This window comes from Diadema setosum, chromosome 17 (assembly GCF_964275005.1).
Source record: "Diadema setosum chromosome 17, eeDiaSeto1, whole genome shotgun sequence".
In the NCBI taxonomy this organism is placed as follows: Eukaryota; Metazoa; Echinodermata; class Echinoidea; order Diadematoida; family Diadematidae; genus Diadema; species Diadema setosum.
Window position 1 is genome coordinate 2,840,880 of NC_092701.1, and position 18,684 is coordinate 2,859,563.

Consider the following 18,684-nt stretch of genomic DNA (forward strand, 5'->3'; position numbering starts at 1 on the left):
ATAACTTTTTATTTTTTTTTGAAGTATGCACTCTTTTGTTTATCTGTATTATCTATCTAAATTTATTATGTGTTATGTTTTGTTGGAAAAAGAAGAATGAAAATAAATGAAATGAATTGAATTGAATTGAATTGAATTGAATTTGTGAAATACCATACATTGTTACTACCAGCATACCTTGTGAGTAAAAACACGTTTACTTCCGGTCCATACTCTGATCTGATAATCTGTTCTTATTCTCTGTAACACCAAGGAGGTACTATAGTGCTCCTTGGTGTTACTACATGGCGTTGAATAAGAGCAAAAACAAAGAAACTATCAGTGTTGACCCAAAAAAAAAGTGTTGTTTTTTTTTTCGAATAATGTGGGCGAAATTCGAAATCTCCCTTTGCATTATTAACGTGATTTTTCATCTTGTAAATCCATGGATATCCATCTATTGCAGGCACAAATCAAAGACTGTGCATATTGAACGATGATTGTACAAATTGAAGTCAGTATTTGAATACTTGTGTATACCTTTACTCCACAGTGCACTGTATACCTTCTGTGCGTAGTAATTGAGTAGACCATTCTATGTAACCATTTAAATGAATGTCAATATTCACGACATAGCCGCAGTAGGATTTACAAATCACTTATTGACGTCCGTTGTGAGTTTGATGTCATCCTCTGATCGTTGTTTCTTATCCTCTTACAGATCTCGACCGTAGCCACCGGAAGTGACGTACATCTTGAAAACCCAGAGTACCACACTCGATGGTATTTCAAGTACTTTCTTGGCAAGAGTAAGTTAGTCATCTATATCTTGTCTCCATGTCCTGCAGGCTCGCATGAAACCATTCTAAGGCACACAACCTTATAGCTTCCATTCGAGTGATGAAACTTTCCGAATCTTGTGCCTGTGTATAATGTATAATGACACAGTGAATAATGATGAACATAAAAAATCTACCGCACTTTGCGAAGAGATGAAAAGTCAAATTGTAATACGTCGTCGCGTAGAGCCGGAGTTGTTTGGAGTGTATTCAAATTCTGAATATCTTGTAGACCTTTTTGCGTCTCACTGGCGACATGCGCATTGCATAATATATTGAAGCAAGATATAAAGTTCATGTCAAGATCGTTTATATATTGAAAGCGTTTTGATTTGATTTCAGGCAGTCTTGTCTCTTTTATGTCATCCGTCATGAATTTTCGGTGTTTCTGATGCCTGAAACTTTTTTGTTTGTCTTCGTATTAAGAATGGTGTCCTACAGTTATGTTCCAAAATCATATGTAATGTATGTATAAGTATGTACATGCTGTATGTGCAATATGCATTCTGCGGTGGGATGCTAGTTTTCAGTACATCGTATAACATCATAAAATTGTACATCAAGGTGAGACAAAGTAGCTATGGCACTTTCAACGTCGTGTATGTCAACTACGTTTGTCATATGATATGAGGCACATTTCTGGCATTAAAAGGAATGAAAACTCCAGGACACATGATACACAATAAATTTACTGCAGCCCCGGTATCATAATGAACAAGGCCGTGTACAGAATAAGAACATTTTAGTTTATTCAAAGGCAATGCCCTTTCATGCCATCATAAAAAAATAAAAAAAAATGTGCTGTTAATCTTTTTATTGCTGTTCCAAATTGATTTTGCACGTAGTCTTGCTCAAGAGAAAAAGTATTTTTTTCCTCTTCGGCAGGTGCAAGTTAGTTTTCGATATACTGTTAACGCATTTTCCTTTCGTTGTTTAGGAGCCTAAATAGACGCTGAACCACTTTTGTTTAGAATTGTATGTTATTTTAACATTTAGTACAGTGGTTTCTACCCATCTTGCAAAAAGTTTAAAGCTGAATTCTCACCTCAACCAGCACTATACCATCCCTTTAAGGAATTTAAAGAATTTTCCTGACAGCCACAAACAGAAAAGACAAATTTCAAGTAAACGAATTAATCCTTTTGTGAAAATTCGAATGAAATCAGTGATTGTCCATGCATGAATTTTAAAACGGATAATAACATACAAAGTACAAAAGGTAATGTCACCTTTGGCGAGAATTGCTTTCTCAGTTTATCGGGCTTCCAAACGTGTTCTAGATCACATTGATGTGTCAAGTTTCGCGTCATAACTATTTGACAAGTTTATCCCTTAAAAGCCGAAACTCTGATGGTGAATAGCCACTTGGTCTAATCCCAATTCAGTCTAATCCCACGTAGTGTAATCGTGCGGTTTTAGATAATGTGAGGATTAAGGCAAGTGACTACGCGCCACTCTAATCACATTCTGATATCTAAGTATAGCCAATTCTACTGTTTTTTGTATGAGTAAAATAACATGAGGTAGACACATCGAGGGAAGTGGTCTCAGGTGCTCAATCCTGATCTACGTCTTTCCCTATTAATTGCTATGTTATTCTCGTCTAGATTCAAGAGAAGCTTAAGGATTGTGTGGTGATTTTATTTGTTCAATTCATAAAAAAAAATACATATATATATCTACATACAGTTCATCAAAACTACGTGGGAGCGGACGTGGACAAAAATATCTTCTTTCTGTCGGTGGTTCTGACCGATGCAAACAATCACAACGTGCCACAATACAGGGCCATTCTGTGGAGAAAAACAGTAAGTCCAATTTCATCGTGTTTGTTTTGAATTTCGACAAAAACTTCTATGCCTGGGAATAATGACCTCGCATTTGACTCTTGGTCTATTTTTACATGAAACGAAAAGAAAAAAAAAGTACATGGCTGACAAATTCTTCGCAAATTAGTTTCTTACAGTGTATATATATATATATATATATATATATATATATATAGAGAGAGAGAGAGAGAGAGAGAGAGAGAGAGAGAGAGAGAGAGATTATATAAAAATATATATATATATATTTATATGTATATATATATATATATATATATATATATATATATAATACAAATATACATATATATATATATATATATATATATATAAGGCTCGACACTTACTTTTTTGATGGTGGCAGCAAAAATCATTAAAAACAACAATAGACCGAAATAATAACAAAACAAAAATAAAATGATACAATATGATAATGTGAATATTTGCAAGTATGATAAAGGGCTTAAGAAGTGTAACTAAGTTTACGAAGTTTAAAAAAAAAAAAATCAGTATTGCAATAAAATATAATTTCTTTAAAAAAAAAAAAGAATGGTTGTCGAACAGCCGGGATCACCGCTAATGTCGAGCCTTGATGTTTACAGGAAGTACACAGGACCACATAGCCTCAGTTTTGAGGTTCGAGCCCCTGATTGGTTGCAGCAGCTGGGCAAGACACTTACCAATCCTTGCCCGACTTAAGGCGGTTGGTCTCATGGTTACTCCACGAGTGGCCACTAACCTATATATCTGATGAAATCTTTCGACAGTCTGCGAATTACAATCTGCTTCATGTAGTATGAAAAATGAATTAGTATTAAGAAATTGATATCACGAGGTTGTCATAAAAATGTTCATTCTACAAAGTCACCCAGAAGGCGAAATAAACAATAATTGTTGTCCACCATGAAACAAATTTACAATTTGACTATTTTATTATCTCCTTTTCCTTTCATAATAAACTGTTACAGACGTGCCTCATCCGTGCACGTGCAGTCGTCGGCAAATTGGGATGTAAATGGAGAGTCGTATCCAGGGATAGCTTCCGTACCCTCATATCTTTTCCGTGACACCACTGAATTGTGTCCCTGTGAGAGAAAGCTAGGTCATTCACAGGCATCAATAGTTAGGGTCTTGTAATGTTCACGTTTTACTGGAGTAATTATTCACTTTGTGATGTCCCGTAGCGGTATCAACTATATCGATGACAACCATATCGATGACATTTATTGCAAAGATAGATCATGTAATACTGCATAATAAATGAATGCTGCATAGCTCCTTCCAAACTTCCTAGCAGGCGTGAAAAATCACAAACTTTAAAGACAATCATTCTTTTCATGCTGCAAAATGCAGTACACGTTGAACGTTTTAGAAGAGAGAGTTAAATATTCAATCAACGTGTGTGTGGAATGAGCAAACACATTAATATAGTGTAGCTGACATTTATATAATATTCATATATTTTGAATTGATTGCAGTTTGTTTTAGTTCGTTGTGGTTGTCTTTTATATGATTAGTGCTTGCATGAAACGCACATCAAGTATACGTATCGCTTTCATAAGTTATATCTGAAACTAATCTTAAAATCACAACTCAAAAGATGATTAAGATATAAGCAACATTACCCAAGTAAACTTTACATGGCGTGAACTACCTATAATTTATTGTAACCACATACTAGACCATTTATGCTCGTCATGTTTATGGATATTTTAATCCAAGATTTCCTAATAATAGAAAATGAGATTGAATTCTCTCCGCAGCCTTTGGTCTTTCTTGGACAAAATGTTTCATCCTCGAAAAACAAAAAAACAAAAAAACAAAAACTCTTGAACCAGAAGTACAACATGGTACCTAGCAATGTAAGTCTGATAAAAGTGGCAGGGCATTCTGGGTAACAAAGAACAGAGTGGTGAAATTATCTTGCCCAATAGCACGAAAGAGTGGTACAGGGTTCTATCAAAGGAAAGAAGAAATGTAATTACGTCGCTTGCATTTTTATGATTCCATTATCAGCTTTCCATTCCATTGTGTCACAAATTACACGTTTGGCAACTGCCATGAGGCGTTTTAAAAAAAGTTATTAGCTTTAAGCAATAGAGTAATCAATTCATTCCTAAAACTGTAAAACCACACTAGTGTTACAGCCGTGTTGACAGAGCTGAACAGTGGATGGTTGTAAAAATATCCTTTTGTAACTTACAAACCGATAGGATATTTATTTCGGAATAGTACTCATGCCAGTAACGAGTTCTTCTACATCTTTTTTGGCCATGTCATTTATAATCTGCATCTTGTTTCCCCGCTTGTGTCGTGTATTTCACCCAGTATTAAGTGATATCGATTTGACCTTTTGCAAGTATTCCAAGGAACAAGACCAATAGGGGGCATCGATTCTTCTGGGGATAGGGAGGGGAAGGGTCGGACAATATCTATGAGATTTATTGGATTTTTATCTGTCTTCCTTGTCATTTGCATCTGCGAAGACCCTCCATCAACTCGCCACGTACGACGTTCTAGGACAGTTATCTTTATGGTCACAAAAAAGGCAACAACTCTCGTTAGGAATGTTCTCAGTAATCTTTCGGGTGATGATGATTTATGATATGTAGCATAATGTTTCTAAATGGAATATGCATTTGTATCGATGTTAAGGTTGTATGCGCCTACGTCAGCAATATAACTGCAGCTGGCCACGAGGCTCATGTCTGCACATGTGTAGAAATAATCTACTCTAACGAATATTACGACAGGAACATAACCTGCCATCGGGAATCTCAATTCATTGATTTACCTGTAAGTGTGTACAAGGTATTTTAATCATCAATACTATCTCTAAGTATTGAGGCAGAAATTCGTTGAGATAATCGTAAATTCGCTTCGACGTATACCGGCTCTTGAGGTATGAACAGTTTGCACTTCAAGCGTAATTCGATACATAGCAGCCGCTACTCGTATCAACATGAGATTAGGACTCTTAGTCCACTAATAAGCGTCGCATTTCCCGAGTTTCTCCCCTTGGTCAAAATAATTCCTGCAAGGATTAAATTTCATGTCCTTTCTTCGGATGGAAGGTTCATCCATTAAACCCATAAAATCCTTTAAGTCTGCAGTAGGCGCGCGCGCATCCAAAGTCAGTTGTTTTGGTATGTGTGTTTTGTTTTGTTTTGTTTTGTTTTAGCCCGCGTGAAAGGAAGCTGCAAGGCATCATGGGATTTGCGCTATACCCAGAGATTAAAAGAGAATGAGGGAGGGAGAGAAAAGGAAAGAGAGAAGGAGAGAGAAGCAAAGTAGAACAAACCCGCTGAAGGCAGAAAAGTAAAATGTTATCCGTCTATCCATCCTCCTGGATTATCATCACATCTTCTCTTCTAAACATAGAAATCACGTACCAAATTAAAAACAAGGGTTTTTAAAATTCGTTTTTCGCCTCCGAAGACTCACCAGCCATTAGTAATCGTTTGTTGCGGCACTTGTTCCTAAAGGAACGCACGAATTTAGAACTCAAATTATAATTACTGAAACTCGGATGATATCGATTTAAAGATCAGTCATATTATTATGATATGGTTATTGAAGCATATAGGCCTAAATGATATTCTCTTGCTATATGCGGCATTTTTGGTCACTTCAGCTGGAAAGATAAAAACGTTATGGTTGCATGGGGTCCTTGTCCGCGTGACATGAGCTGATGAGAGTAAATAGTGTGGAGATGTTGAGCGAATCGTTATTTGGGTACTCTCATTCTTTTTTTTTTATAAATAATATTTTAACATTTATGTACGCAATTTGTTTCTTTGTGACATGTGCATGTATGTGTGTTTGTGGGAGTGTGTGTTTGTACCGTGTTGTTGTGTGAATAAATTTGCTGTCATGCGGTTGCATGCATTAAAGTAAAGGTATATTTATTGGTGTACAGTGTATTTACTTGATACTTTTGGCTGTGTATGATTATATAAATCTTAGCTCAACGCATATCACAGAAATGGAAGGGGAAAAAATGCAGGAAATCACTCTTCCATTTGGCCTATCAAACAAAGTAGAAGGCCTGTGTTAATACATCAGCGCTGTGTCTTACTTTCGAAGGGTCGGTGGCTATTGATCATTATTCTGCTTCAACGACATAATCGTAGCCATGGTAACGGCCAGCCATAGCCCGCCAAGACACTTAGAGTCAAGTGTTTATGCATTCCCTGTCGTTTTAAGGTATTTAACCATCCTCCCGTTTGTTTATTTTTTTTTTACTCCAATCAGCCCTTTTCTGATATGACATTGTCATTTTCCCTACTCAACCTACCAATTCTATTTTTTTTTTTACCATAAGAAAATTTGTTGAGTTTCACAAGTCTCAATTAAACAAAGTATTACGGGAAAAGGAGTGGGTAAACTCAAACTGACCATGCTGACAGTACCACATACCAAGCAATGCATCTTAAACACGCCACTTACACAGACTCGCTAAGAAATGACTTGCCAAAGTAGGCTATGTTTACCTATCGTCTGGTCCTTTCATTCGTCGTTCATACCGTACGTCTCTCTCCAACAACTCTCTCCCTCTCGTGCCTCTAGAGCATATCTATGGCACTAGGAGCAAAGGTTATAATGGATCGTGTCAACCTGTTAATTGAAGTGATTAATTTTCAGAGGATGTTTGTCAAAACGTAATTTGTACAAATTTCCAATTTGTATTACGATTGTATAAAATTATTGCATGGAAAACGTATCATGGAGAACCACTATATGGTGAATTGAATATAATTATCCCCTAGCTGAAAATCATGTACTCCTGCAAATAAATTACTAAACGAATTGAGAATGAATGATTAACTGAATATATAAACGAAAGAAATTATAGAAAAAAGACAAATACAAAAATGAAAAGATCAGTGAATGAATTAATAAAGTGAGTATATAAATACATCAATAAAGTAATAAATAAATGGATAGATAAACACTCCCAATACTCTCTACATGTTGATTCTCTCCCCCTCTCTCTGTTTCTCACTATCACTCCCCTTCTCTCCCTCCCTCTCTCTCTCTATCTCTCTCTATCCATTTGTGCCATTTGTGAGTGAATTCCCACCGTCCGGAACAGATGTCAAAATCTAACATGTCTAAGACGATACATTATCGCATTGCGGGGTGCATGACAAATGTTCCCTTATGAAGTTAACAATCTAAACCACAATTATCTTTTTCTTTAAAAATTCCCACAACCACAATGCTTGTGAAATACTGTCCGTAAGGCAAGGTGAATTTTTGCTTTGTTTAACAATGATGTCATTAATTTTTGTTTCCTACTTTCTATTACAGGGGACCCAGAAGATTTGTATACCATACAATTCGGCCAAGTCGATGTCAGTCAAACGGATACTGGGGTAAGCAAGTGTACGCAGTGACGTTCAACGTCCTCATCTCCCCTTGAGAGATGTTACTGTATCAGTCTATATCAGTCCCTAACACAGATACTATATTATGACCTTTTGCATGGATCGTTTTGTTAAAAACCAATATTTGTTATGAGTGTCATAACATTACTGGATGAATTCATTATAAGGCAACTGTCACTGAATTACGAAGAAAAAAAATATAAGAAAAATGAATAGAATAAAAGCAACAACCTGGAGATTACAAATTGAATCCTTTACAAGTCTGAATGAGTATATCTGGAAGAGACTATTAAAGTTGAATCTGAACCTCAAGTAGATACTTTCATTAACTGTCTAACAGATACAATGTATCTTTAATTTATGTTTTCATCGTTTGGTCCTGACTGTGTCTTTGTTGTTTTGCCCCCACCCCTTCACATAGCTCAATAACGTCCGCGTACTCTTTATTTGCTCTTTGAATACATTCTCCAGGCTCAGAATAATAGTTTTGTTAATATTTCCTGAAAATGTATACCGTCATCATGGAAAGAGGATATTTCCTCAGGGAATGTTATTTCCGTATGTGTTAGAGAGTAATCCACGTCTTTCAAGCTCCACTTTTCAGCAGATCAGTTTTTTTTTTCCATCGCTATACTTCTTTGTCATTCTAGAAAGTATAATGTTTCTCTCATTGCATATATCCATTTATACACACAGTATATTTTGTATTGTATATGTACTTTATGACCTGTACTTTTTACAAATTGTTAAAACGATACAGTTTGTCAAATGTATAATTTGTATTATCAATTACCTATTGTTCGATGGACATAAAGCAAATTAAATTAAATTGAATGTTATAACGCATTAATATGCTAAATTCGAAACGAACAAAACCCCGTAACTGCTGCCAGAGTCGCAATATTGTGTGCTTTAAATGTACTGATGATAATGCGTGTTTCCAGTTTTATAAAATCCGAGCTGAATGGAATGACATGCTGCCAGAACATCTGTGAGACACCACATTGAGATTATTACATTTCCCATAAGCTTTAGTGTTTAGAATAAACCATTTGGAAAACGGCTTACTAGAATGTTCACATTTTTTGGTCATAGTGACAGCGTAATTCTCAACACTTTTGTATGCTGGAGTGTTCGGCAATTTGAATATCATCATACAGCTCAAGCAGTGAAGTTCGACAATTTCTGATATTTAGTCCCCACATTATCAATATTCAACAGTGTCTTTAGAATGCCAAAAAATGTGTCAAAATTGATCAATAATGCTGTCAGCCTAGTGGTAATGACGTAATTAATATATAACCAATTCCCTGGGTGAATATTTTGGGTCTGATCGGTACTCACTTGTGAAACTGCACCATCCCTCTTCAATTGCCTTAGGGAAATTGGTTCTATTATACTTGGATGAATATATACGATGCGTGATGCAGCGGTGCAAGTTGGGACTGATCTTTGTCGTTTTCTACACGCTGTATTTATGTGTTACAACTATTATAGAGGCATATATCTCGAATAGAAGATTTAAAAAAATTACCAGACCTCTGTAATATCTTCTACTTCGAGCTATTTTACCAGCCCTCTTAGATACTGTTATACTAGTTATATGCAGCGTTAAATGAAAAGTTTATAGGATATAACAAGTTCAGAAGGGTGGGAGAAGAATATAGCTACGTGTTTAGGAATGGTGGGACTCAATCACACTATATAGTCGTACACGCAGGTATTAGACGGTGTCTTAGTTTCACTATGTCGATCCCTGTATCATATTCTTATAATATAATTCACTTTCGAGAATTTTGACCACGAACTGGATGAGGTTTGTCCCGTGCAGGTTCAGTATGTTTTCCACTCTATTTACCCCGGTATATCATCTCGAAAAATCAATAATTCCCCCGTGAGCAGTTTATTGCAGCTGTGAAAATACGCGAAGCATTTCAGAGACTCCTTTCTGTTTAGTGAAGGCATCTTGTTGTTGTTGTTCTTCTTCTTCTTCTTGTTATAATGGCGTTTGAATGTTGTAAAACGTAAATATCGTTACTTTTCCGTTATTGTCATTGATAATAGTAATAAATAACACTTATATAGGGCTTAATACTGACGTTTCTATGCGCATAAAACAGAGACAAAGCGCAGACTGAGCCAGTTATACAAGGAAGTGAGGAAGTAGAAAGAAGTAACACTATCACTCTTTTTTTTAATCCCTTATGGCCGACTCGATTATATCGACTGTGTCTAAATTCCGTGATATGTGGTGGTTTTTTTTTTCTTTTGTTTCATGACGTAAGGAAATACGGGCTATTAATGTAGACCTGTGCAATGCTGAAAAATCTTTTAATAAAGTTATATGGAAGTAATTGCTGATTTGATTTTGGCATGGAGCGCGGCCTTCTAGTAAGCAGATTTCCATTCGGTTCTCTAATTATACTCAAGTATTTAACCAGATACATTATTATTGCCAATAATAACATGTTTTAACAGAAGGATGGACAAAATGAAGAATTAATTACATGTTTTATTGGATGTAATCTTGATATGTTTTCAAGCGTTGAAGATTTCCTGCTAGCGAATATAGAAAAAAAGAGCAATAAAAAAAGAAGACAAAAATCACGTCGAAACGATCGTGAAATTGCCAATTGAGGTGTATTTGAATTTCATCATTTGATATACAGAAAAATTCTCTGGCCTGTTTCATTTCTGTTCTCTGGTGAAGTCTTCTTCTTCTCCTTCTTCTTTTGAACAACCCGCGGTGTATCTTCCCGTCCCGATTAAGAAATCATCTACTTTTCAGAGATTACACAGAAAACATAGATTTATGTTAAACAGCGTTCAAAGAGCCATCACCCCTGTGGCGAGTGTGGCAGGAAAGACCCAGTTCAAATGTTATTCCAGCTTCTCAAGGAGTGGTCAGTGGTCTAAACCGTACTTCTCTGTAGAATGATTTGACTTGAATGTGGTTTTGTAGAGACACGTTGGCAGAATTTTTAACATCCTTTTCGAAACATGTCATTTATTCAGGAGATTTGACCTAAAGATAGACAAATCGCCCAAAGAAATCTACACTCCGGACATCCAAAAGGTGAGTACAAAACAGGTTATTGTTTCGCAGAGTGCGTGATATTTTGTAGATAAACGCAGAAATTGTGTAATAAACAGACTGCTTTGTACACGAACGCGCACTGTAAATGATACCACGTCGCAAAACGTACAGAGCACAAATATTTGACTTTCCTCCCGAGGATGTATTTAGCGTACCATACATAATTATGTACAAGGAAAATGCACAAGAGAATATAGTGTATACATATTTCTTACTGTGATACTTTATGAACTTGCTCAAACGACGCCACGTTGCATTTGTGAAATGTCACTCTTCCCTGTAGATCTAATCAACTGGAGAGCCGGAACTGTCGTTCTTAGTTCAATCACATTACAAGCTGCACGGATGTCTTCTCTTATAATTGGCATGGGGTGGGATGGGGGTTGAGGAAAGAGAACTTTTAGGAATTGCTGTGTCGCTGGATGTTGGTATTCTCTCTAGACTTCCTCACAGGAGTTTTATTCCTTTTATAAATTCATAGACTGAGATGGTAATTACAGCACTTTAAGGACGCCATGAACTAACCGGAAATAATTGTCGCATAATTAATACAATTTCCTTGGTCTTTGTATCCTACATTGAATGGTTTATTGCACGATAGCATGGTGGAGGCAGTAATTGATCTTAATCATTAGATTTTTGTTGTTGTATTTTAGCGCAACTACCAACATGGATAATTTGTATACTATTTCATATAACTTTTTGTTACTATGTAGGAACTGCTACTTCTTGAAGAGCAAGAGGGCTCTGTGAATTTCAAGTTTGGTGTCCTGTATGCCAAGAATGGCCAAAAATCGGACGATGAAATGTTCAGCAATGGTAAGTCCGCCTTCGATTAGTTTTTCTGATGTACTACATGTCACTGAGCTTGTCTGATCGGGTGCACGTGACGTGTCCGACACCCACGAGTCATACAACTCACGAGTCGTACATCCTACGAGCTCGCCATTAGGAGAAAAAAAAATGGTCCACGATACCGACATATCATATATTATGAATGCACGCAGTTAAGGACTCGTGGGCCTTTTTTCGCTGTGTGTCAGAGTCATGGGCCGTGTTTGCTAGCGTCAGACTCATGGGCCCTTTTTGTCTAGTGTCAAACTCATGGGCTCTTTTGTCTAGTGTCGGACTCATGGGCCTATACTTCCCAGTGTCGATCTAATGATCATGGGCTGTATGACTCGTGGGTGTCAGGCTTGTTGGATGATCTACCCATCATGCATCACAAGGTAACACAAAGTCTACTACGTCAGGCCAAAGTCAGTAACGTGCTTACCGGTCAATCGGATGACATGCGTTCGAGACCGTGGGTAACGTGACGTGTTCATCATACCACCTTCTCTTGTAGGAAGCAAAAACACTGTCTCTCACATAGGTCATGAAAGTCAACATGGTGAGGCAGTGCGCTTCAGTTTCTTTCGACTTCCAACAAAAACTCAGGGAAAAATCCCTAATCTTTCATCCATAGCACTCTATCCAAACAACAGCTACAAGAATAGCATCATGTAGACAGGATATAAAAGACCATGTAAAATGAAATCAAACTTTCAAAAAAGTGTTAGTTTATGATGTAATGTATTTTGACATTCTCTGTGAGACATGTGTTCTAACCCTCGGTGTACTTTTGAGTGCCGCTTGGCACATTAAACCCTACTGCATTGTACACTGTACACACCGTCCCTGTCACCTGTCACAGAACAGGTTAACAATTTGCAACGTTATACGTAATAGATCTGGCCTTAATGTGAGCAAGATTGAAACTGCATGAGAATTGACTACATCGAACCAATGACTCAAACAAGAAGCTTGGCTGGGACAAGCTCTGAAAAGTAATCTTGATAATCCTTCCTGAAGAAAAACTTCTCAGAACTAACTTGTAGCTTTTGTAATGCATTTTTTTTTTTTGCTTTACACTTTGTAATTTTGTTTCGCCACTTGTCGAAGTAATCTTCTTGGACGGAAACCGGTAAGGCATATTAATATTGAATGACGTACAATAATCACTGTCAATGTAGACTAATGCTTAAAATTGATGATGTCCATGAAAACCTGACAGAACATCCCTCAGAGGCCTTCAGCAAGCTAGTGGGACTCCTTGGTGAGACCATTCCCCTGAAGGGCTGGGAGAAGTTCAACGGAGGTCTCGATGTGAAGAGTAAGTCCACCTGTCCTTACGTAGGTGTGATCGTGATCAAGTTTACGTATTCTGCTCCATGCATGTGTGTGTGTGTGTGTGATGGTGAATGTGTATGTGATAGTGTTTTGTGTCTTAGGCTGAAGCTAATTGTTATTACAAATAACGCCCAGAAGAGAGGGAATAAGAGTGAATTATCCATTCGAAATAACTTTAAAACAGTCAGAAACACGCGAGAACGAAGCCAAGTAATGTGCATTATTTGTTTTATAAAAATAATGACATGATCTTAATTCCGCGGCGGCCAATACCATTTCACAAGATTTCCAGGCCAGCACAGGCTCCGTACGCTGTTAAACTGAACAGAAACAATGGCTTTGCGTTTGTACATGTAATACACAGGAAGTGCAGCTGAGCCGCAGGCGTGTTGTCGTTAATAGCACTGCTCATAAAAGTGCACAAAATGACCACTGAAAAGTAAAGTTGAACCTGTAGGCAAGATAAAAGAGTGGTCACGTGATAGCCAATCATCTGACTAGGATCTATATCACCATATTATACTATAGTCATACTTGTCACTTTATCGTTATACTCCCATCACCATAAAAGGCCTATTACCACTTCCACTTCGACTAACGTACTGCTTCTACTCCTCGTATTACTTTTGAGACAACCACTGCTGTCGGCGCATTGCTAGGCCTACTGCTACTCCATCACGACTTTCGGATAATGTAACTGGCCTCAACAGCCAGTATGGCTCTTCTATTTCTCTTTTTGCCAATTAAGTTGCTTTTATTGCAACATAATGTGTCGATCAGCACCATCGCATCTACATTGTAATCGAAAATGCTGTTAACCATGTCAACGCTTTTGATTAAAAAAGGCGTTATTGCTTAATATCAGTAGACGACGCATTATGGCTGTTGCGATTAAGACCACTATTACTAATACTGCCATTAATTTCACTGTCGTCGTGGGGAATATTGCTCTTTTACGACTTGGACCTAATCACATTTTAAAACTATTTTTTCATACTCTTCTTCATCCTCTCCTCCACATTCCGGATAACTTTCATCCTCTCTTCATCGTCTTTTTCCATTAATGTTTTTTTCTCTCGTTTCCCATCCTGATGATCAATCTTCTTGCTGTATTCTTCGAGTACCCCGTTTCATCGGACATGACTCCTTAAATTACATTCCCTTTCATTATGGTTAATGTTTCACCACTCTTGCTCATATTTCAATCAAATTTCACCATAACCTACATTTTGTCATTCTCACTATCTCGATTGAGCTACTTTCCACGTCTTCTGCCGGCCCCCTCAGAGCTTCGGTCTGATCTCGCTTTCCCACGCTCCCGCTCTCTTTAACTTTCATGACTTGCTTGGTAACGACATCCCCTCTATCAGTCTACGCTCTCCCTCTCCCTCTCTTTCCCTCTTGAAAACGACCCGTTCGATACAACTGCCTGCGGAAAGAATGGAAAGAGAGCTTTCCTCCAGCATGGGTAGTGACAGTGAGGCAAATAGTATGATCAATCGGGAGATGTGATAAAACATGCTAAGATGAACCACCTTGGCAGAACTTTGCTGCGGGGGACTCGTGCGCGAGCGGGCCGTAAAATAATGCTCACGAATGAACGGCCGAAGAGGATGAGGGGAAAGAGAAAGAGTAGGGAGGAGGGTGTTGCCATGGTTACCGAACCCGAAAGGAAGCCCATTGAGGATAAAACGTAAACGGAGAAGAATTTCAAAGAGACGGGGTTGCACTCCCGATGAGAGCCCCGAATTTGATCGTTCTTTTCCTCGGCCCGTCGAGATCTCGAGGAAGATTGAAAACCCCTTACAGAATTGTCGCTAGCTTTTTCTTTTTTTTTCAGTCTGCGACAACATACTAGTGAAAAGGAATTACCATATGGACAACTCAATAGCATCGAGCGATGTCTCAGCACGGATATGTCAATGGCCCAACATTGCTAGGGAGAAGTTAACATCGAATTCCTAGTATTTTTCTTTGCATAGGTCTACACCAAATATTTTATCTCGCCTTGTTCATATATGCTCCATTTATTTGATCATCCCTCCTCGAAATGCCCCTACTCAGTCGCTCATTCAGATATATCATCCATCACTGATTCTTAGAAAAGAGCTGCTCAGCTACACTGAATAATCATCCCGATGCAATTTGTTTTTCAGTCATAGACCACACTATGTGTCCTATCCCGTGAGATCAAGTGTGTGCCAGTAAGAGCTTGTCACATACAACGCTTGATGGAGTCGCGATGAATATTCAACATGCATTTTGGCGGGAAAGACTTGCTCCGGAAGTAGACCCTACATGTTAAAGAAAAGGAAATCGAAACATTTACAAAGTGTCGTCCGTAGTCCTGTTCTAGTTGCAGACGATCAGGAAAAAGGTGTATTTTCATGGCATGAGAGAAAAGAAGACGCTCTCTTTGAGGCTCTACCTAGACACATTCTAAGCGATTGAATGTTGATGCACTATCGATCACAGAGATTGCCTGAATGTCGATCGGCGTGAAGTGTTTGTCGGCTGCGTAGACTCACGCCAATGCCTTCAGCCTCGTTTCAGTCGCTATCAAAATAAAATAATCCTCTAGGGGGCTCTGTACTCACAGCAACTTTATGCCACAACGGATTGGTTGTAAGCTGTAGCATCACATAACTTTACACACAGATCTGCAGAAAACCCCAAATCAGGCTAACCGTAATAAACCCTTTCATTTGAAGCCGCCATGTAAACCTGAGTCTCCTATCATAATATGATAATTATTATGTTAAGATAAAATATCATTTTAACATGTTTTGTACATGTCTTCTCGTATGAAGTTTATTTTCATATTGTACAGATTAAAAACATTTAAAGAAAATAAAGGTGACTGTGCCGTTCGTTGCGAGCTTTTTAGGGATATAAGTGATAGATTCGATAGGAGAAGAAAGAAAATACATTAAGTTTGTTTGTTTGGTTGGGTTTTTTTTTTTAGGGGGAGGGAGGGTTTGATTGTTTATTTATATGAATCGTTTGGAATAACGTGTTATCATTACAGCCTTGATAACCAGCACCGGAAGATACGGCAGTGGTCATAGAAAGCTAAAAGCAGCTATTATTAAATGTGAAAAATAAATCCAGGTTGGATGCCAGCAATTTTGCTACGGTCCTCAATGATGAGTCTTTACCGGTATATTCATATTTATAGAGAGAGGGAGGGGGATCAGGGCGAAGACCTGTCCATTGAGGTGGAAGATGACTCCCACAAATATTATCACAATCCGAACTTGATTAAGAAGGAATTTTGAGCTTTAATAAGAGATGTCCAGGAAATAGGAGGTAAATCCCAAGATATTCCTGACTTACCGTGCACTTAAGATTAGACTGATTGATTGTGTTCTCATTTCCTACGTCATCACGCACACCCACACACCCATGCAGTCACACACACATACACACACACACACACGCGCGCGCACACACACACACACACACACACACACACACACACACACACACAACATATATCAATGATGTAGGCCTATTCTCATGCGAAACTTAACTCCTAGCTAATATAATTATGTAGAATTCATTAATTTCCGTATTCCCGTCATATTTATTGTGATCTATCTATGCATTTATACATAACTGAGATTATCTCTGCGCCATTAATTTATTTTCTATCCCGACTTATCAATTTCCGTCATATTATATGATAAAAAGTTTAATATAGAATATATAGTATATGATCTTGTGTAATACTTAATACATAAATATATAATGTATGATATATAAGTTATGATATATGAATATATATATATATATATATATATATATATATATATATGCATATATATATATATATATATATATATATATATATATATATATATATATGTAGAGAGAGAGAGAGAGAGAGAGAGAGAGAAACTTCATAAGTGGACTATTTTTTTATTTATCGGTGTATACATCATGTACAAAGTAGGCATTGGAATACTGTAGTTGATTTTATATTTTTATCTGCTCCATCGTGAGGGGTGTATTAAAGTCTAAACGTTCATCATGTTATGCCTACTTATTTTTGAAGTTTTTGAAGCTCTGCGTTGAATTTCGCCTTTGATTGTCCTTATATATACCATGTGTTCCTAATCCAGTGTAACGGATTTGCTTCACCTAGGTTTTACCTTTGAAATTTAGCATAATCGATCGAAGAACTTAAGCAAAGATATCTTGACAAATCTCTTGGGGGAAATTGATTTGTTCTTGATTCAGATTATTGATCAACTGACTGCTTTGACGTTGTCAAATTTTAGTTCTTTCTTTTTCTTCTCCTTTTTCTTACAGTGAAATGCAGGCTTTGCAACATAATCCTGCAATAGTTCGTTGATTATGAGACCTACTTTCGACGTAGGGTTTTTTATGCTTAAGTATAATCATAATATTAATTTCACCGTTTGTTTACGAAGTTCTCGTCTGCTTGTTACTCGTATTTCAATAAACAGATAACACAACGGGCACAGAATCTGTGTACACGATGTACGAGGGACACGAAATCATGTTTCACGTTTCTACCTTGCTGCCTTATTCCAAAGATAATCGTCAACAGGTAAGAAAAAAAAAGTCCAGCGTATTTCACCTTTGCAAGAAATCTTGGGCAGGACTGAGCTAACCCAATCCAAACTAATTCGATTCAGATTGGATCATGGAATGTGTTCCCATGCAAACAAGAGAATCCAGCCCTTCAGAGAATCGGAGAATGAATTTATAGCGTGTGTAGGAGCGGCGACGCAGTACTTGTTTTATTTAATTGATATTCCACAAGGGACTATGTCGTTTGTCTACACCAAAACTCATCACAGATGATGTACGTTCCTCTCTAAAACTGATTCGTTCCAATAATGTCACTGCATGGTATGGATGATTTGCTTATAAAATGTAGGGTGATCTATAGATGCATTTCTGGACATAGATAATCACAGAGAATCTATTCCGCTCTAATGATACCTATTGTGTCTATTGGTTACAAAAAAAACACCACACACACACATGAATCATGATTCTGTGAAACATACTAGTAAGCAAAAATTGATTGAATAGTGACGCTGTAAGGTGGTGCAGTGTACTACATTAATATTGCATATATATATATATATATATATATATATATATATATATATATATATATATATAAATATATATATATTATAGTAAAACAATTAGTAGAAGAAGAACGCCGTCAAAAAATAATTCGTAGATCTTGAAGATCTTAAAAACGGAGCATAGCTCTCAAATACTGAAAGGCAAGATCACACTCTTCATCAGTGCCCATGGTGTGACAAAAGATCTTAATCAAATCCGTTTCTGAAACAGACATGAAAACACGTCTGATCATGGGCAGACGGATTTTGAAA

General features: G+C 37.2%; 1 protein-coding gene across 1 annotated transcript in view; it reads left to right on the forward strand.

Moving 5' to 3' along the window:
- Positions 1 to 18,684, forward strand: part of LOC140240462 (GTPase-activating Rap/Ran-GAP domain-like protein 3) — a 123,874-nt gene that overhangs the window by 82,309 nt on the left and 22,881 nt on the right. Inside the window, exons 4-10 of the mRNA XM_072320233.1 lie at positions 701 to 788; positions 2,508 to 2,626; positions 7,958 to 8,022; positions 11,050 to 11,110; positions 11,848 to 11,950; positions 13,188 to 13,286; positions 17,776 to 17,879. Coding sequence (XP_072176334.1) covers positions 701 to 788; positions 2,508 to 2,626; positions 7,958 to 8,022; positions 11,050 to 11,110; positions 11,848 to 11,950; positions 13,188 to 13,286; positions 17,776 to 17,879 — 639 coding nt within the window. The remainder of the gene's footprint in view (positions 1 to 700; positions 789 to 2,507; positions 2,627 to 7,957; positions 8,023 to 11,049; positions 11,111 to 11,847; positions 11,951 to 13,187; positions 13,287 to 17,775; positions 17,880 to 18,684) is intronic.